Raw genomic sequence first — 19,254 nt, forward strand, 5'->3', positions numbered from 1 at the left:
GGATGAGTGGGAAGCCGGCGACAAGAAATCTTCTTGGGCTCAGGTTACACCCACTGCACTGCGAGGAAACGCGTGTGTGTATATGGGAAGCACTTCTGAGGAGCTCTGCTCGGTGTTGACTCACATCCTGGTCTGTGCCAGTTCCCATGGCACCGACCCCGCGAGCCTCCCAGCAGGATGAGCCGCAAGCGGGTGCTTCATCCCTGCTCACAGACCCGGGGCTGGGACATGGCATCTGCGGGCCAAGGGGCAACACGAGGTCCCTCCCGAAGAGAGGGCTGCGCTGATGAGCCCGCATCAAGGCTTCAGCTCCTAAGCCAGAATCCCATCAGACTGGGCAGACTTTGCAAACCCAACTGTGAGGGCTGGGGAGGACAATCTGTACGTAAACAGAGACACGCTGTGTGCTAGCGCAAGAGGAGCTGCTTTTTCTGTTAGCAAGCTCCTCTAAGTACGGCAACAGAGGTGCCGACACCAACCGTGGCACAAGGCTCATTTTTGTTAATTCTCCTTCCCAGGCCTGTTAGGAGCATGTCAGGGATTTCCTGGGGACCCGGATCCCAGGCAGAGCTGTCTGATCCCAATTTTATTACTGAGTAATTAAAAAGGCAAAAAAGAGGGTGGATAGCAATGATGCCGTTTCGATGACTCACTCCTCTTTTCTTGTATGTATATTGCTACAATAAATCCCTCACATAGTTTTTGTAGATGCTACATAAGTTAATAAATAGGGACACTTAAACTAAATTGGCCCTTCTCCTTCCAGGCAAGAGAGACATTCATCCCCCGACTTGCACGCACCCTGGCCACTTAAGCTGCTCTATTGTGCAAGTCACTCCTCTACGATAGCATGCCACTTTTTACCCCAGAATTTGAGATGTATGGTAAACACATGATGCGAGAACTCTTCTGGAAGACGATACCATCAAATGTTTGGAGACTGAAATTTAGCCAAACATCAGTGAAATCCAGATGAACGTCAGTGAAATTCTGCTTTACAGAACCGGGGCGTCATCTTTGAACAACTGCATTTCACAGAAAGGTCACCAACTTCATCAGCACACGTTGCGCATCCAACTCAGATTAGCATTACAAGCTGAGAGAAGAGTCCATCTGTTGTCAGTAGAGATGGAGCCTTTCAGGCTTAAATGCGCATTAAGTACAATATATAAAAGGAGTGCAGTGGAACAGAGCTTCTTCACAGGCACACGCACAGAGAAAAAAAAATACCACAGCTTTCTCCTAATACGGATAGTCAAAATTACTTTGAGAATTCTGGAATCAACACTGATTAATTTTGGCACCTGAAGTACCTTGTTGCATTCACTATTGTCTTTCTTGGAATGGGAAAATAAGGAGTTAATAAAGGCAAATTTGGGTCTCTTCAGGCCCAGACAGGACAATTAATCATATCTCCTACTGATTAAAAAATAAATTAGAAAAATAATCAGTCATACTGAATCAGAATCATTAGGACACACCCACAGTCCAGTTAGTATTGCTGAATTTCACCCACATTCATTTGCACCAAATAAAATACAGCTCCGAAGATACGACTGTTTAAGATCCCTTCAAACAGATCACGCTGAATCTGAAATGTCGCTACATGAAATCTAAGAGTCTGCTGGGTGATGCTGGGGATGCTTGAAGAAGCTGCACTGGTGCTGCACGGATCTTGGTTAGAAAGGAACAGACTTCAAACAAAGCAAAAAGTCTCGCTTCCTTCCCCACTCACCCCCCACCCTCATGCCTTCCGTTCTCTTACCCCACCATTTCAGGGAACAAACGACGGTGATTTAGGCTCCACATACCATGTGCATCAAAGAATTCATCATCTGAGCTGTCATCTGAATCCCTGGCAATGCTCTGCATCCTCCACTCGGAGATACTATGGCGTGAGGGACTTGCTGGAAAAAACAAAAAAGCCTTACGTGATACGCTACACCGACAAGACGGAGAGTTCCCAACATGATCTTTGCTGGAGGAAGAGTCGTGTGTTCTCTATGAAAATTCACTGCTGCAATATTAAAAACACAAAACCCCGATGATGCTGGTGTGATGTCAGTGTACCGCTTTACAGATCCTGTTTGTTTACTGTTGTTAGAACCTGCCAGCAAGATGCTACATTAAAGCAAGCTGTTTGTATCACTCCTATGCTATTTTGAATGGCAGCTATTTATAATTGTTAGTAGGACGTGCAAAATCAGCTGGGTTTTAAAGTTTGCAATTAGGAAGGAAGCAGGCTGATTGGAAGCTTTCTCTGTGCCTCTAATCAGCACACAAACCATGCCTCTGCTTCGCTAACTTTCGGGTGGGTAGCTAAGCAGAGCAGCCTGCATAGAAATAATCTGTTTTCTGGAAGGAAATTGCTTCCACACAAATTGGATTAGAGATCTATTTAAACTTTAAACTTGAATGATTTAAACAACATGCTACCCAACTACTTCGTAGGGAACTGTCAGAGCGGCTGTCCTGACGGAGCGAGGAGAAAACCCAACGGGTCCTTCTCGTTCCTGTTTGCCCTCCCCTTCTCACACCTACCTGCTCCCTTTCATTTTCCCCTCCAGAGTTCTCCGTGCTATATATAAACATGGTACGCCTTCTTTCTTTTTTCTTTTTTTTTTTTTTCCCCTCAGATATAATTTAGCAATGATCCAGCCTGAGCTCTTCTTGGCTGAACTCGTTACGGAACAGCCGTCTACGAAAGGGAGCACTGTCCAGAGAACGACGGGAGGGAGCTTTTCTCCCCTCTTTTGGACGGCTCTTGCATGTCACACGGCGCACACAAAGCGCTTGCAGCAGCCACCTAACCTAACGCTGCAAAAACCTGAGGAGACTGACAAATTCTCGTTTAGCATATACAAAGACGCTGAAAGGTTCTGGTTACTGTGACAGCTGCACGAGCCGTTCCGTGCTATTGTTGTAACAGCGCTAAATCTGTAAGTCAAATTCTTCTAATTTTGCCACCCGGTTGCCACATGGAAAAGAGGATGGAGACCCGGTGCAGAGTCATCTAATTGCAGCTCAGCATCGGCTCAGCAGCCCCCAACTACCCCACGCCCACCCCTTCGGGAGCAGCGAGCGAGGAGGCTGGCAGAGCAGAGCTAATTCACGCTGGAGTGACGTCAAGGCACTCACATAATAGTTGCTAAAAATAGAGCATATTATAACACATGGGATGGCGACAAGGGTCCTGCTATCACCAGAGGTCTCGCTCGGATGGTATAGAAAGGACCAAAATCTTTTGCAGAGAAGGCGTTGCTTTTTCCAGCTGGAGGTAGCGGTAAGGCGAGACAGCCCTCCTTGCTTCCATATGCTAATACGCTGCCAGCATGAAGAAGGATTAAAATATCTGCATGACGTACTCCCCAGCACATCACAATTCATTTCTTTCATTACTTTTTCTTGTAAAAGCTGAGACATTCTGCAGTTTAAAAGAAATTCACGCTTTGCTACCAGTGAAAACCTTCAAGTGAAATCCTAAGAGGTCTGAAAACTACAGCGTCCAATGAACACGTCAGCACTGGCAGAGGGGGTTCATTACAAAGAGCATAATGAGAGATGGACACATCAATATAAAATCCTGGTACAAATAAAGTAGCCAGCATTTTTATCTTTATACAATGATTTATGAAGCAGCCGGTACGTTCTTCCCTGGGGCTCACTCCAGTGAGTCATCGCAAGGTAAAACTACTGCTCATCTCTCATTCACCCCGCGATGCAATCAGCGATGGAGTGGTAAATAAAAATGGAGACTCAACTCACAATAGTTAATGCAAATGAGAGATGGAGAAGCTTCACTCACCCAAGATGTCCCCTTCCACTGTCACTGGAAGAAATGCTGTCTCTTGGGGTTTACAGAAAAAAATCAAGATTTTTTTTTGCCCTCTTGCTGTGACGGCTATTACCCAGCCATCAGCTGCGCTTGGCAAAAAGGAGAGGGAATTGCTGAGGGTTCAAGCCATCTGCCTGTAACTCGCTGAGGACTCACCCCTTTGTACAGAACGGTCTGAGGAAGGGAAGAGTTTAACGCAACAAAAGAAGGGTGACTGCCGAGGGAGAGGTGAGTAACAACATTCAGGACTTGAGTCTTTACAGGGTATCCTTAGGGGCTTTAAGAGCAAAATCCTGAAAGCTTGCCGAATGGCATTTAAAAGGGAACATAAACGCGATCCACGGTCCCACCTAATCGCAGGCTGTGAGGTTTGGTTTCTGAACAGCTACCACACAGTGGAAGGAGGCAGCCCCCACCCACTTTTTGGCAGGTACCTGCCTTGATTTCCCCAGTAGGTGATGGGGGTGCTTCGCTGTGTGAGCTACACTGCAGCACCCGCAGAGCCAGACACCCGCTTCAGAAACGAATGGCATGTAGTGGTGTATAACCCCGGCCAAGGAGCACGGGGTTCTACCTGCTGTAGCTGTCTCCCGGCAGTTAACAGTGACCCACAGCTGGGGCAGTTCTGTGACACAGCAGACAAGTAGAGATCCAGAAAGGGAACACCACTTGAAGGACCAGGCCCTTTAAAAGCCACCAGTGTCTCTTGGGCAGCAGGGACTAACTCCCTCTGTGCTGCTCCTTGTCATCTTCTGAGTCCCAGCGTTGCTAGCCAGCTGCCCTCTGCTCTACTGTTTTTTCATAGTTTCTCTGCTTTTGAGATTGGCAAGAATTCTGCCGTGTGCCACTGAGGCACAGTTATGGAATGACTAGAAACGTTCCCAAACCCATAACAGGTCACCTGAGAAGACTGAGCCTGCAACACCAGCAGAGAAGGCCTCTAAGTTAAAAGGACTCACAGAAGAAATATGCATGGGCCCAACAGTGCCAGCCACCAGGAGACATGGTCGTACCTCCCCCAAAAGCCCAACCTCTATGCAGTTCAGAGGAGCAAGCCATCAGCAGCATCTTACCTCCTCTCTTTGAAGATCGTGAGGACTTGGAAGAGGTGGACCACTGTTTAGTGAGTGATCTTCCAGAGGCTGTTTCACTGTTACTAGCGACATCTTCTGTGTCAACAGGTGAAACTGTGTTGGCTTCAACATCCTTCTCACCAGGAGTGTCTTTGACTCCATGCTGCTCACTATCATTTTCACTGCAGAACTGGGCCATCTTCTGAGCCAGCATCAACTGCGCCTCCTTCTCCAGCTGCCGGATGTCCTCGATGGTGAGCCCATACCATTCATCCTGCCAGCACCAAGCCTGCCGATGGGCACGGACCATGACCTTCCGCAAGCCTGCAAAGCCAGAACACCCCGGTCACTAATGCTACAAGACTGCAGGAATCCACGTTCCCTTCCCCGAAACCTCAAGGCACCGTGGTAGGGACATTGCAGTAGCATCAACAACACCACGCCACAAGCTGCAGTAAAGGACCTTCATATAGCAAGCATCAGGATGGCAAACTGGTCACTTTATGTACTTTATCTCCTCAATCCTTGCTAACCAACCATGCACTGAAAAGTCAGGCAGTCTTCTGCGACTGCTTTTAACTCGGGAAGGGATTGGGTTTCCTAATTCCAGATCCAGGACTTTGTCTTGTGACCACCCAACTCCACCAAGGAGAAGCCAGGCCCAGACCACAGCTGCATCTCCCATGAAGTTCTGGGAAGTTTGGATCCAGCCTTCAAAGTGAAGTATGCTCCCAGAAGAAAAAATAAAAATGCCAACATCAACAACAAAAAACACTGATTTTTTTTTTTTTTTTATGTGGGAGAGTTTCAAGTATTTCCTTCATGAACACTACGTAGCTCACCACATGACAGAAGCACACCCCACATCACCAGTGCTAAGACTAAAACCCCTCCTTTCCTTGGAAACCCAGTTTCTATATATCAGTGAAACTACATCGCAAATACAAGCTTCTGGGATAATGGGATGAGAAGAAAAGTAAGGGAGGGAATAAAGATGCTTTATTTTGCAGATACCATTTGTCTTCTGCTGCGTGAGAAAAATGAAGCAGGTAAAGCCAACTTAAAATATTTCAACATATCACACATCTGAAAGGAAGAACTGTCTCAGTATCAACACACGATGCTCCTGACCGGACAACAGAAACATTCCTCCAAGACTTAAACTTGTTGACTGACATCATCACACCACCAAGACTTTAAAAACAGTATAGTCACTCAGGATTTTCCACCAATATTATTGCTTAAAAGCTCATGACAGGTCAAAGCTCCAAACTGCTATTTATTACTGATGGGAGCACACAGCACTAATGGTGCTTTTAAAAGCTTCTATAAATACTGACAAACTAATTCTCAGAAGCCCTTCTGGGGAGGAAAAAATAAATAAATAAATAAATAAATGTGTTGTTCCCCCTTTAATTACCGGGAAACTGAGGCAGAGATGGGTTGAAGGACTTGCCAAAAGCAGCAGTGGGAATTGTTGTCAGTGGGATTACGGATCCACAATTCTCCTCTGCTAAGCCTGGAGCAGAAACATGCTGCGCTGGAAAGCCAGCGGGCAGGGAAGCCAGGCTCCCGCTCTAACGAAGACCCTGGCTGAAGACCACAGGCCACACCACCACTACTGCTATTGTAAGACAGACAGCAGTCAACAGGCTACATTACAATAATTTAAAAGCACCACCACAAGGAAAGATGGCCCTCGTAAGCCACCTCCATTTCCAGGAACACGGCTGAAGCTGGAGAGCCCCACTGCGCGCAAGGCTTTTAAGGTGTCTCCAGCAACATTTGCTTCACTGTTGCACAGAAAGTCATAGATCTCACTACTGCCATGGTTTCTTCAGCCTAAATATCCCTTTTGTTTCAGCAATCACTTTTTTTTTTTTTTAAATCAAATCTTTATATAGTTATTTCCTTCCAGGCCTGGGCAGTTTATTTTCTGCTCTGCACTTTGGTTAGTTCTTAATGCCACCAGCCATCACAAGTCAACCTGTCAGGAGGAAATAACCATTGAGATCAGCAGCTAATGCGATGGACCAACTCAACCTGAACCTCATTGGTACAGCAAGATTAAATCGATCAATATTTTATGCATTTCTCTGCCTGACTTTCAGAAGAGAGCTCCATGTAGGAGAGGCAAGTTTGAGCCAGCAGACTGTGACCTTCTGGGGGCAGAACAAGGGGGCTCAGCAACTTAATTCTGTTCAACCTTAGCCGAGATTCGGAGTTATTTCCCCCACCAGATTACTTTTTGCAGAACTACAGGAGAATGTTTTAGCCTCTTCACCTCCCGTTATGATTGACAACCAGCCGAGCTTAAAAACGAAGATTAAACTCGCATCACACCCACACTGAAAGCCACTAAAAGGTTTCCCCTTGCTTTAATTCAGTGTCCAACACCACAACTATCCTTTGGACTTCCACAACGCCCACTTCTACCTTGCTTGAAACACCTTGACAGCAGACTATGACCAGACAGAGAAGAGAACGGCCCCCTCGCTCTCATCCCAAGGCTTCCTCCGTTCCAGGTCTCAGCAGCCTCTGCTCTCGCTCCTGAATCCAGCCTTGATGTATCAGTGCACCAGCTCCTTGGAAACGCTGCGTAAAGGCAGAGATGCCACCAACTGCATATCTTTGTTTTAATGGACTAACATCAGAGGGAACATGAAACCCACTTGGGGGTAAAAAAAAAGTCTACTGAAGTTCCCCCTCTGCCTTCTTTCACCTCATCTCTTAGATCACAAAAATTGCCTGTATTGCTTCCTCCCAACCCACAGACCTCTCCATCTGCACTGCTCACATCGCTTTGATTAGACATCCCAAATCACCCTTCCTTAAAGCCTCGTTCTTTTGAAAACAGGGTGGCATTACAGGGCTTCATGGCTGTTGTGCCTCTATCGCTCCAGATTAGTTATGAAGTCAAAAAGAATGAGATTATTTTCCCAGCCTCTGGCCTTCACCTGGGATGTGTCAGCGATGCTGCATTTCTCTTTCTTAAACACCGGGAGAAAACCTGGAAGAGAATGAGGCTGTCCAGGTACAGAAGAAATTGAAAAATAAAAGTCATGGCTTGCCGGAAAAAAATCTTCACTGCTAGAGATGGAAAACTTGAACAGTCCCTCAGTGCACAGCCGTGAGTATATCACCGAATTAATCTTCAGCCTGCAGCGCTGAAGCCTTCCAGTAGGCAGCAGAGACCCAGAAGACACACCGAATGCCCCCCCCCAGCTACACAGATTCAAGATCCAGCTACGAATGACTGTCCTCACCGGTCCAGACACTGCTCCCCTCCCTGTGCAATGGAAAAAATCAAATCTTAAAGCATTTTTTTTATCAAAATGTTAGAGGAAAACAAGTTTTTTGTTTGAAAAGTAAAAAGGAGGGGACAGATCAGACTCAGGAAACAGAGTGTAATTGGGAAAAATTCTCTTTTTAACAGATCAGAGAGGCCCATCAGGACAGTGCTGAAGGCATCTGTGGTCCAGTTCGCTTTCATTTTTCTCTCTGGTAGGAGGGGAGGTGCAAACGCCTCCTGCTCAGCCGGAGAAGTCCCTGTCCCACACTCAACCCCACGCACTGTGCTTTCAAGCCATGCCTCAGGTCTGGCTGCAGCCCTTTCGGCAGTTTGCCTCGCAAGCCTGTGACGTGCTGCCCCGGGCAGCGGGAGCTGGCCACAGAGGACAGGTTGGGTACAGCATCCCACCCGACACCTTACTCCAGGTGGGACAGAACGCAACAAGGCCAGTGGAGGTGAGGCTCTGGGCAATGCAACGCTCCTCCAGCCCTCCTGCCACCACCTGCCGTGGGGTGCGCGCCCCCTTCTCACCCACGCAGCAAACGAACCCAATCGACTTTTTTCTGGTTTAAATCTGCTTCTGTATGGAAGAACTGCAGGGTAGGAGGCGGTCTCCCAAAGAGATCTTTCTGTTGTGAAGAGAGAACTGAGCAGCCCAGGAGAATCAGGGAGGATTTTAGAGTAGGTTTTCCACCTCCACCCAGTGTGCACCATGCTCATCCAAGCCTTCTTGCCCCCAGCTGGAGAATAACCCCACAGTCTCAGCAGGCAAGTCACCCAACTGAAGTCAATCAAGAATAACAGGAACAGGGGTTTTATAAGGTTGCAGGTACCAGCCAATTTCAGTAATATCAGTAGTTAGCAAGACTTCATTGTTTGTCTAGAGAGCACAATGCTTTGGTTCAAAAAAACCAAGGAAACCACACATGCACAAATGCACACATGCAGACTGAGTTCAGAAGTACCCATCATTGTTGTGTTGATTTAATTATAATATTTCCCACTGCGTTGTGCAGAAAGATCATCTGTGAAGAGTCTAGCAGGGTGCAAACATTTAAATCACTTGCCTTTCAACTCACCACCTCAACAACTCTGCTGCAGAGGCTGGCTGAATCCATGAGGTGCTGACTCTTGTAAATGATTTGCCTGCAGATTGCGGTGTTGAACTTAGTCTCACAAAAGAAGTGTAAACGACTATGAGACAAGCCAGGACAGAGAGAGCTCTTTAGCCGAATTTAAAAAGCTTTTGTTCATAGTTCTGGGTTTGTTTTTCAAATTGAAGTAAAAATAGTAACTGAAACAAAAACTTAATGGAAAAAAACCCAAAACAAACCCCCCACCATCAAATCCTGACCAAACCCCCTCAACTATCCGTATAATAAAACTGTTCAGATAGCCATTGACTATGTACCCAGTGGCAACATCCCAGAACATTTTATAATGCGCTCTCACAACATCCTGGCAGCAGATAAAGGATGCCCGATTTTCCTTGAGCAACGCTATTTCCTTGATAGTCACAACAGATCCCATAACCCCGTCAGCACAGCTCTGGTTGTCTGAACGCATTTGATCAAAGGTAACCCGGAGTTAGATCTACTTGCTTCCCCACCTTCCCTTCTTCCCTTGCTCAGAGCACTCACAAAGAAAAACCTGTGGTGACACCCGCGTCATGCTATGAGCGACCTGCCTGTCCTTCTACCTGCGGGCCCCACCGGGCAGCGTCCTTCTGCACGAACTTTCTGTTTGAGGGCTTAAGTGAAGCAAAAGTTCTGCAAGAGAGCTTTGTAAAACAGCTCCCGCTTCATCACTGTGCAACAATTCGGGCATATTTAGCCTAAGACACACTGGTTTAGACAAAGCTGCAGTTACCGGGATGGGAACACACTTTGCCACAGTATATAATCAATAACCCATACACAGTCAACACACTTGTTTAATAGCAAAAGAATCACAGCCCACGTGCACCATTAGGAAGCAAGTGGGAGCAGAACATTATGCAGTGCCAGTCCAATTAAACTTAAATTCTATGGGAAAGGAGTAAAAAAGCATACAAATATTACAGCCAAGTAGACTAATAGCCCACAATTTTAGTCTGTGTCTCAGGCTGTCAAAGCACTGAGTAACTGTCCAATTAGTCATAAGAAAAAATGGCTGTTGCACTCAGTACGACTGAGAACATTTCAACACCATCCCCCAGAGTTACTCCCTCTGCACTCAGTAGCCTTTCTACATATCACAACCCGTCCGTCACTTAACTCAGACACATTCTTCTTCCAAACCATTCTCTAATTTTAGTTTGCGCCACTAAAGGACTGCTCCCCTCCTCGGGCAGCATTTGGATCCAGCTCTTGGTTTCTGCATCAGATTTCTGGCTGCCTTGGTGACCCTGCACAGAGAGCGCTAATTCCCCAAGAAACAAATTGGCAGGAGCTGGGAACGGAGGAACCAGTAGAAAAATGCCAAGGAGTGGCTGGCCCACAAGAACATGTCTGGCACCAGAGAGCTTGGTCCACCATCGGCTGCACAATGCACAAAGGTCTCCATCTGCTTTCGGTCACCAGTTGAAACCCCAAAACTGGGAGCAGTATATAAGCCCGGTCAGACGTGTTGTAGCCCACATCTTTCCAACTTAAACATCCTCTTACCTTGCTGTCTTTGGTAGACGAGGTCTGGCACTTGTCCCACCCACTAATGGCTTCCCCACGGCTATCCCATTGCAGGGGAAGGCTACGCATCTTCCACAGACACCCAAAGCTTTTGCTTTCACTTTTCACTCACTCAACTTTGCCTTGCCTTAAAGACTTTTCTGATTTTATGCATCTTAACCACTTTGAAAAACAGTATTTGCCATCATTACAACAGCGTGGAAAGGCTTTTGAAAGGCAGACAATGAGCTGGCTCAGCTCTCCGCAAAGCCTCAATCAAGAGGAAAATGTCAGGCAATCTTTCACGAAATACAAAAGAAATGTTTCTAAGGGACCACAGTTTAATCTATGCCAAACACCTCTGAACAACTGGAAGAATCACATGCTTCTTTTCCATTTAATAGATACAATGGAGTTGTTATTCTGCCCCCGTGTTTTGCAGCGTACACTAAATTAACCCGTGTCACCAAAACACCAAGGGAGCTCATTGCAGAGCGCCACTTCTAATACGGTCTGTAACAGGTAAAAACTTCCATCTGGGGGTAAAGTAAAACCAAAGGAGCTTTAAGAAAGCAACCTGTGACTATTCAAAGAGCGGTGCACACTACCAGCGTTTTCCACATCAGCTCTCAGGAGCACAGTATGACAGAAAAGAGCTATAATATTACTTACTTATGCTAGCATCAGGCATTTCAAAGCAGCTTTGCATATAGAAGGGACAGCTCTAGAGGTCATGTAGGAGGACTATCCTCGTTTGAGGTAAAACAGCAAGCAAGTAGCATCCTTTACAGGGCCTTTCTTTGCCCTTTTCTTTGCCCTAGGACAGCCATAGCTCTGCACTTTTTTTGAGATGGGAATGCTTCTTTGAAACATTCTTTAAGTTTTCCACCTGGCCACAGATCCTGTCTCTTCTGGCAAGGCTCAGAAACTCTCTCGGTTGTGTTACAGATTTTCTGCAAAGAACAAATTACTGCCAGCACTGCCACCACCTGCACCGTCTCCACTTAGTTACTTCTGGGACACAAATAATACCTCCTTAAAAGCATTCGCCTAAGAAGGATGCATCAATCAAAGCAGCATTTACTCGCAACTGAGAGCTGTCACGGGGGACAGAGAGGTACGGCCACACAGAGACCCACCACTGCTGCCGCACGGCAGGTGGAAGCTACAGACACTCCAGAGAGCGGTTTTCTGAAACCACTTAGGACTCACAGGTGAAGCTCATTTCTTTGAGCAGCCACTGAGGATTTTGTCCAAAATAAAGAAAACTGGCAGATTTTGAAAAAGATATGGCAAAGATTAACAGTCAAATCCTTGTCTAAAAAAAGAGAACGCAAAATCTCGCCTACACAGGACTTGAAACCCTTTTCAGCGGCAACCCTTCCAGTGGTTTCGATTCACACATACAATTATAAGTGACAGAATAACATGATTTTTTCTGAACTGACCCACAGCTCTGCAAAAGAGCAATTAGATCTGAGAATCTCTTCACAGACACGTCTTGGGATACGATACATTGCACATACCTCACCTTTGTGTTTCAATTCAGAAACAACGTTAAGGAGTCGACAGTGAACTTTGGAAGACTATAAATGCTCACCAACATCGTGGATAAACCGCTCGATTTTCGACTGCATGCCCCAGTATCTGAACTCGACTTTACAAAGTTTATATGCACACATGATGGGGTATTTCCCAGGGTTGTTCTTGTACTCTTGAATCCAGTCTTCCGAGAGGGGGCCTCTTTTAGTCTTCACTGATTTATACAGCTTCGGATCCTCCTCAGCTTTGTATTCATGCGGAGGGATAGGATCTTTAACAATATCTATAGGATCTATAGAAAGAGAGTAGAAACAGTTAGTCATTTCCTTTTCCCAAACAAAAGAAAATATAATTTTCCAGGAGTTATTTCTGTTTTGGTAAGTCCCAGAAGCATTATAGCGATTTAGTTTCTTTTTACTTGCACTTAAACAACTGATATTTAAATTGTTTACACATTGCTCCTGGGCAGCAACCAGCTCTGACAGAGGAACTAGTACGCGCAGTTCCAGCAAACAGAGGCTTTGCTCCAAATAGATATTTTTGCCCACAGTGACTGAGATCCACAGCACTCTGGCAGACCCGCACACTCCGTCTTTCCAGCTACAAAAAGATCTTTTGCACATTCCACCTTTCAGCTTTTCTAGTGTCGCTCATAGTGCTACAACTCTGTCTCATCTGAGACAATTAAATACACCTGCCCTTTCCTAGCACTGTTACGGAAAGGACGCTGCCCACTGAACAGCTTATCTTTGGAGTCCCTCAAGTGAAGGTACCGGTAACTCCTCAGGTGCTATTGTTAGACCAGATGTGCTATGGAAGGCAGAAAGTTTAACTTAAGTCCGAGTTCAACAATGGAGAAGTGGGAACTGCAATGGGAGCAGAGTGAATGAACATATTTTAAAGATCTGCAACCCTCACGCCAGATCTCAGACGAAGCATCTGAGGGTTGGATTGAAGGGCAGGATCGCACTTGCCAAGAAACAACAGCTCTTCTGACACTTCTCAGCGAGGCAGCATGACTCAGGCCTGTTTGCTCAGTACCGAAAGCCCGATCAGATAGGCTTAGGAATGAGGACAGTCAAACTGAAGTTCAAAACGAAGAAGTTCAAATCACGTAACACTCAAGTAAAATTGCATGGGGTTACTGTCATGTGCCCCATGTCAACAGCGCTCCAGAAGCCAGAGCAGCCACTAGATGTCCTTCCCCAGAGCTCCCGCCGTGGCCAACGCAGTGTGGGGCTGCCAGAAGTCAGCAGGAGCTCAACAGTTCTCCAGTCTCGGCAGCTCCAGGGCAAGGGATGCCTGGGTCCTGCGTGGCTGCAATTGCCAGCACTCCCTGCCACGGAGCCGGGTCCCCAGCAAATGCCAAGGGCAGAGACCACGATAGACAGCAAGAGAGAGGAATTGCTATGACACTTGCTATTCTCTGCCTTTTTACATTCCCTTTTGCCTTTTCTCGTTAAATCCTTACATATATAAGGTTCATTGACCCAATCTCCCAAAGACAGCTGCGAAGCTGAAGTGTTAACCTGCATGAGGGCAAGACTAAGGGAAGGGGAAGCAAAAATGAAATACACCTTCACGTTTCCGAAGTGCAGATAGGAGCTACACAAATATACAGCAATATTTTCCTCCTCTATGGTTATTTCTACATTTTATCCCCAAAATCATTAGATGCCATACTCCTCAGGAGCTGCACAAATAAGACAGGAAAGCATCAGCTTCATTTTACAGATAGGGGATTCAAATTATTTCCATGTGATTTAGATCAAGCCTAGAAGAGAACTCATGTGTCCTCACTCGATGTAACCCTACCCAGTATCCTGACACTGACACGGATGCAGGTGTGTGGTTAGGGGAGCAATGGGACAGAGAGATGGAACATACCAAGCAAAAACCTCTACATAAAAGCGCGCAGAATAAAGGAAAAAGTACAAGAAAAAAGCTATTCACCTAGAATGGTTTGTCTTTTTTCTGCAGGAGAAAGGTTGAACACGTTGACATGCTCTCCCGGATCAGTTTTGTAGTACGTCTCAATATCAATAGAGAACTTCTCCACAAAAGGACACGTATACCTGAAAATGAGAACAATGCAGCGTAGAGTAAATCCCGCTCGGCTTGGCAAGCGGAGAAAATGCTTTCCTAAGATGTACAAAATCAGCCTCAAATCCAAGCCAGCCTTCACTCGTGTTTTACTTCAGGTATGCTTAAAATACCAACTGTACAGGTTCAAATCTTCTTTAATAACTTCTTAAGACAGGAGCTCGCCTCGGTCACGTGCCTTCACTGAATAGCTCTGGTTTAGTACAATCCCAAGCCCACAGCAAATGGGTGTGCTCCCCGTGAGCTGTTACATGGATTACAGCTGAGAAGATACCGGTGTGAAGAAGAACCGCACACAGTTATTGGAGACTGGGCACCCACGTTGACAAAGAAACAACTTCCCAGGGTGGCAACCAGCAAGCGTTGGCAGGAGAAAGCCCGAGAGGACCACCAGGTCACCTCACTTTGCAGAGACGCTGACAAAAACCTGCAACTTAAAGTTTGAGACTGTCTCCTCCAGGAGAAGATTATCATGACAGACTGCTTTTAAAGGGGCAGTTTTCAGCAAGGAGATAACTTTCAGGTCTGCTATACTAACAAGTTACGTTATCCTTGCAGGTATGACACAGATACAAACACAAGGACACTGTGGAAATGCATCAATGGAGTTCTTGCCCAGAAGCTATGGCAGAATAAAATATGGACTGGTTCTGTGCAGCGCCAGGTTTCCTGGCCAACTGATTGACTCACGGGCATTTCAAGAGAATAGATAAAAACAGACTGGCAGTGGACTTTAATCACTTGAGAGTCAGACAGCTCCATTATATTTAGTCTTGAGCAACTGCTCGTACGCAGATGCTGACTCCCCAACCTTTCCCCAGACTAACGTTGCTTGTAGGGAGCAGCAAAAACAGAACTATGAAACTTTTCTAGATTTTTGATAAAAATCAAAATATCCATTAAAGCCTTTTTATTATGAAAGATGACAGCAACATCAGACTTGTAAACCTGGAAAAAGGCAAATGCTCTAAACCAGTGTAACTGGCATACAGGCTATTTATTCCACGTTAGCTGAAGCCCTTCCAGACAAAAAACAGCCAAAATGAGGAGGTTCCAGAGGGCTCCACAGAGCCTCTGGCACTCTTCCGTTCTCAGGGTGAAAACCATAGGATGTAGATTTGTTATTTTCTAGATAAATGACAGTAAGACAGTTTCCAGAAAAGAAGCACCAGGTTTGTTTATTTGTTAAGATTTTCTTTCCCCCCTAGAACAAATGAATCCTGTCTTACTTGACGGCGTTCAACATGACAACTGTCCCATCACTGTGTACATTTATAACTTAAGTGAGCTGGCAGATATCTGCAACGTTAGGCAGAACATGCAGTGCAGGATACAAGACTTAATAAAAACCATTCAGGATTTCCCATGCATTGATGAACAAAACAGCTCGCGTTTTAGAGCAATCAGCCACAAATTCTCAAGTACGTATGCAGTCAGCTCAGGCAACACTCGCACTCCTGAGATGAAGCACTGCGTAAGAATTTTAGGACTTGGCCCCAGTTACTCTAAAGGACATTACTGGAGATGGAAGAGACGCCACTGCCACACAGAGTGACATCAAATCCTCTCTCTAAAGTAGGAAAACACCTCTGGATATCTTGGTAAGTTTTACCTTGTCCTGGTATAAGGATATGCATTCCATGATTCTTCTTCGACTCGCAGAGCTGCCTTGGGCAATATTGACCGAAACCAGCTGGGTATGTGCATACCAATGTGGTACACTTTGTGAGTATACTGCCCGTTGCCGCCCGGTCCATCCATGTATGGCCTGTTCTCCAGGATCTCCACTCCACTGCCTTCCCCACATGTCTCCTCTCTGCTCTTTTTCTGAAAGGAAAAATATATCACGCGGTTAATCCTCCCAACGCATTGCACACAGCAAGGTCTCAAAAGCGCACAAACATCGGGGATGGTTTCTAGGACTCCTTTTGAGCAGCGCTTCATACAGACAGCAGAACAGTAGCAGCACCCTGGCAGTAAGATTACCAAACCTAGAGATTATAAAGGAAAAGATTGAGAGACCCGTGTGGCCAACACAGGAAGAGAGATCTGATTTGTTAGGGATCCTGTAAAAATCTGGATTTGGACAGTGAGAGACAGTTTGAATAGTGACTCAATGACACATCAATTCCTGCTCCTACCCCAGGTTACATGTGGCTCTTCCCGAGAGCACACGAAACCTGGGCTCCAGCTGTGAACCACCCAAGAGCGCAAGAAGCTTTCTCATCAGCGGGTGACACGGCGAAGGGGAGTTTGTCCGACTTGGCACATTCTTGTGGTGTTGTGTCAGCGTGAAGAATCATACACACGCTCGGCGCAACATCACAGTACTAAAGACTATTTTATGACCTAAAACCACAGGATTTGGGGGCTTGTTGCTTGTGGTCTGGCAGGGCAGCAGCTCTCCAAGAACAGCTTGGAGACTATGCTCTGCTAATTAAGATATTTAGAAGAAACAACCCAAGTTTGCCAGAATTCACACAGCACCCCCTGGCAGCCTCCATATTTTGGCTTATTTGTACTATTGTCCCTCGTTGAGAAACTTGGCAAAAATTCCTTCAATAAAAAAAATACTAATTTCAGTGCTTCTAAGAAGAGCTATAGGCAAACCAAATATTTATTCATTTGTAACACATTTCAGCAGATTGGATGATGTATAACCTTCATCATTTCCAAACATCAGATTCATATTGTTAGTATTTTGAGTTTATTGTTTGTATTTGAGAGGACAGTACTTTGGAAATTAAGAAAAAAAAATGGAATTTTATACAAGAGTCAACTGTGAAATATAACACAACAACCACCTCCCGTTTCTGGCATACAAGCAATTCAAAGGATAACACGGTTTAACAGAAAATTATTAATAAGATGCACGAGATCAGCTTCTCCTCTTTTGAGGACAGGATGATAAGCCAACACAGCTATTTAGAAGTAAATAGCCCTCTTTTTAAAGAACTCCCAAGTGATTTTAAATTTAAACAGCTGTAACCGACAAATCCAAATAACTGACAGCCTAAATAGTCTTTTTTTTTCCTGCTCCAAAGCACTTTTTTTACAGTTTATATCTAACATTCATCTGGCAGTTCATTAAAACACACATCCTCTTAAAACAAATCACTGTCTTTCAGTTCTTATATAAGCACTGACCAAGTCCTGTACAAATATTTATGACAGTAACATTAAATAATCTTGATGACCCAAAAATCTGGTTAATTCAAAGGTCTCGGAAAAGGCAGTAACCCAGCAGGCATAGCGAATGTGTCAGACAGAGTAATAGCACAGCATCTGCTCTGAACAGTTGATACAAATTATGGAGATCTAGAGTTTTATTATATGGCATAAGCACGTGGAAATCATAAGCAGAGGAAATACATGTTCTCTTTGTGCCAAATTATCACATGTAGAATCGTACATCAGCTAGATTTAAAACTCCATTCTACATTGCGTGGTTACCAGCAATTCCAAGGCAAATCCACAAGTCCTCGTTAGGGACCAAACATATTTAAGTAGTTTTTAAATTTCAAAAGAAACCCACAGCACCAAGTGGACACAGCACCTCGTTCCCAGATTTACAAATGCTTGTCTTGCATTGGAAAACCAAAACACCAAAGATTTCTTTTTGTTTTAATAGTTGATGTGAAAATGGATAAAAATTCTCTGTATGCTTTCTTTCTCCGAGTGTGATTTCATACTCTTCCTTTCAGAGCTATGTCCGAGATACGCCTTATGCCTTGTTTTCCTCCGATTGCCCTCCACCTCCTGACACTCTTCAGAGGGTCTGGGTTTGAAGCCGGACACACAGAGCTAACACTAACACTCTCCGCTTTTCTTTGCCCGTTTAGCCATTCTGATAAAATCCTGCCGCGTGAAGACGACTTGCCTGGTTCTCACCCTGCAGCTAGAACCCTGGCGAACCTGCAGGATCGGCCAGATTTGCTTTACTTCCACAAGCAGCTTTTCCCCGTGACCTGGTAGCGCTAACACTCAGCTCCTCAGACAGAGCTGTCTGATCAGCAGAGATGTGAGGGGGGGCAGGGTCCTGTGGTCCCAGCACTCGGTGAGGGAAGGAAGAAGGGAAAAACCCAAAATAACTGAGACTCTGTGGAAGTCAGTTCACGTCCCACTTCCGATTTCTGGTTATTATAGTCATTTCTATGCACCTGCAGGAGCCTGTGAACCCTGTTCTGAGAGCAGAGCATGCTTCCTCCTTCAGCCAGATGATCAACTCCTGCCCACAGCCTCTTTTACCCCGTTGCAAGCCTTGAGCAAATTTTGGCGGTACGCATTCCTCCTGCTTTTTACTTATCTACACAAGATACGTGTCGATACGTTACTTATCTACACAAGATATGCGTAGATACATTACTTATCTACACAAGATATGACACGGGACAGCAAGAACGTTTGTTTAGATGAATGCAAAATAAGAGCTGCACCTCTGCGTGACAAAAAAAAAAAAAGAATAATCAGAGCTGCAAAGTTTGTATCCCAAACTATCTTTTGAGCCAGGCCAATTTATATTCAAAACACAACATAACTGATTGCTGGGAAGGAGAGTATGGTCAAAGAAAAACTCCACAGGATAAACCCACACAAAGCTGCTTCCCAGCCCTGCATGCTCTCGTGCTACCAGCCAGCTTACCGAGAAGGCAACAAGCCACCGCAAGGTCAGGAAGGCCCGAACAAGTCAGGTTAGATGCTGAACAGTACAATTACTAACCAGTCATAAAGACAAAAAGAAGATACGTTTCTCAGACAATAAAA

At 45.4% G+C, this 19,254-nt stretch overlaps 1 protein-coding gene across 13 annotated transcripts in view; it reads right to left on the reverse strand.

The window, feature by feature from the left end:
* PITPNM2 (phosphatidylinositol transfer protein membrane associated 2) overlaps positions 1 to 19,254 on the reverse strand; it is a 136,845-nt gene that overhangs the window by 34,867 nt on the left and 82,724 nt on the right. For all 13 annotated transcript variants that reach the window (XR_010073157.1, XR_010073154.1, XR_010073156.1 and 10 more), the window contains exons 4-8: positions 16,103 to 16,317; positions 14,341 to 14,462; positions 12,446 to 12,679; positions 4,909 to 5,232; positions 1,812 to 1,907 (exon numbers count right to left, since the gene is read on the reverse strand). Coding sequence is in view for 9 of the 13 variants with exons in the window: in XM_063351095.1 (XP_063207165.1) it covers positions 1,812 to 1,907; positions 4,909 to 5,232; positions 12,446 to 12,679; positions 14,341 to 14,462; positions 16,103 to 16,317 (991 nt within the window). In the remaining 4 variants the exon portion in view is untranslated. The remainder of the gene's footprint in view (positions 1 to 1,811; positions 1,908 to 4,908; positions 5,233 to 12,445; positions 12,680 to 14,340; positions 14,463 to 16,102; positions 16,318 to 19,254) is intronic.

This window comes from Chroicocephalus ridibundus, chromosome 13, assembly GCF_963924245.1.
Source record: "Chroicocephalus ridibundus chromosome 13, bChrRid1.1, whole genome shotgun sequence".
In the NCBI taxonomy this organism is placed as follows: Eukaryota; Metazoa; Chordata; class Aves; order Charadriiformes; family Laridae; genus Chroicocephalus; species Chroicocephalus ridibundus.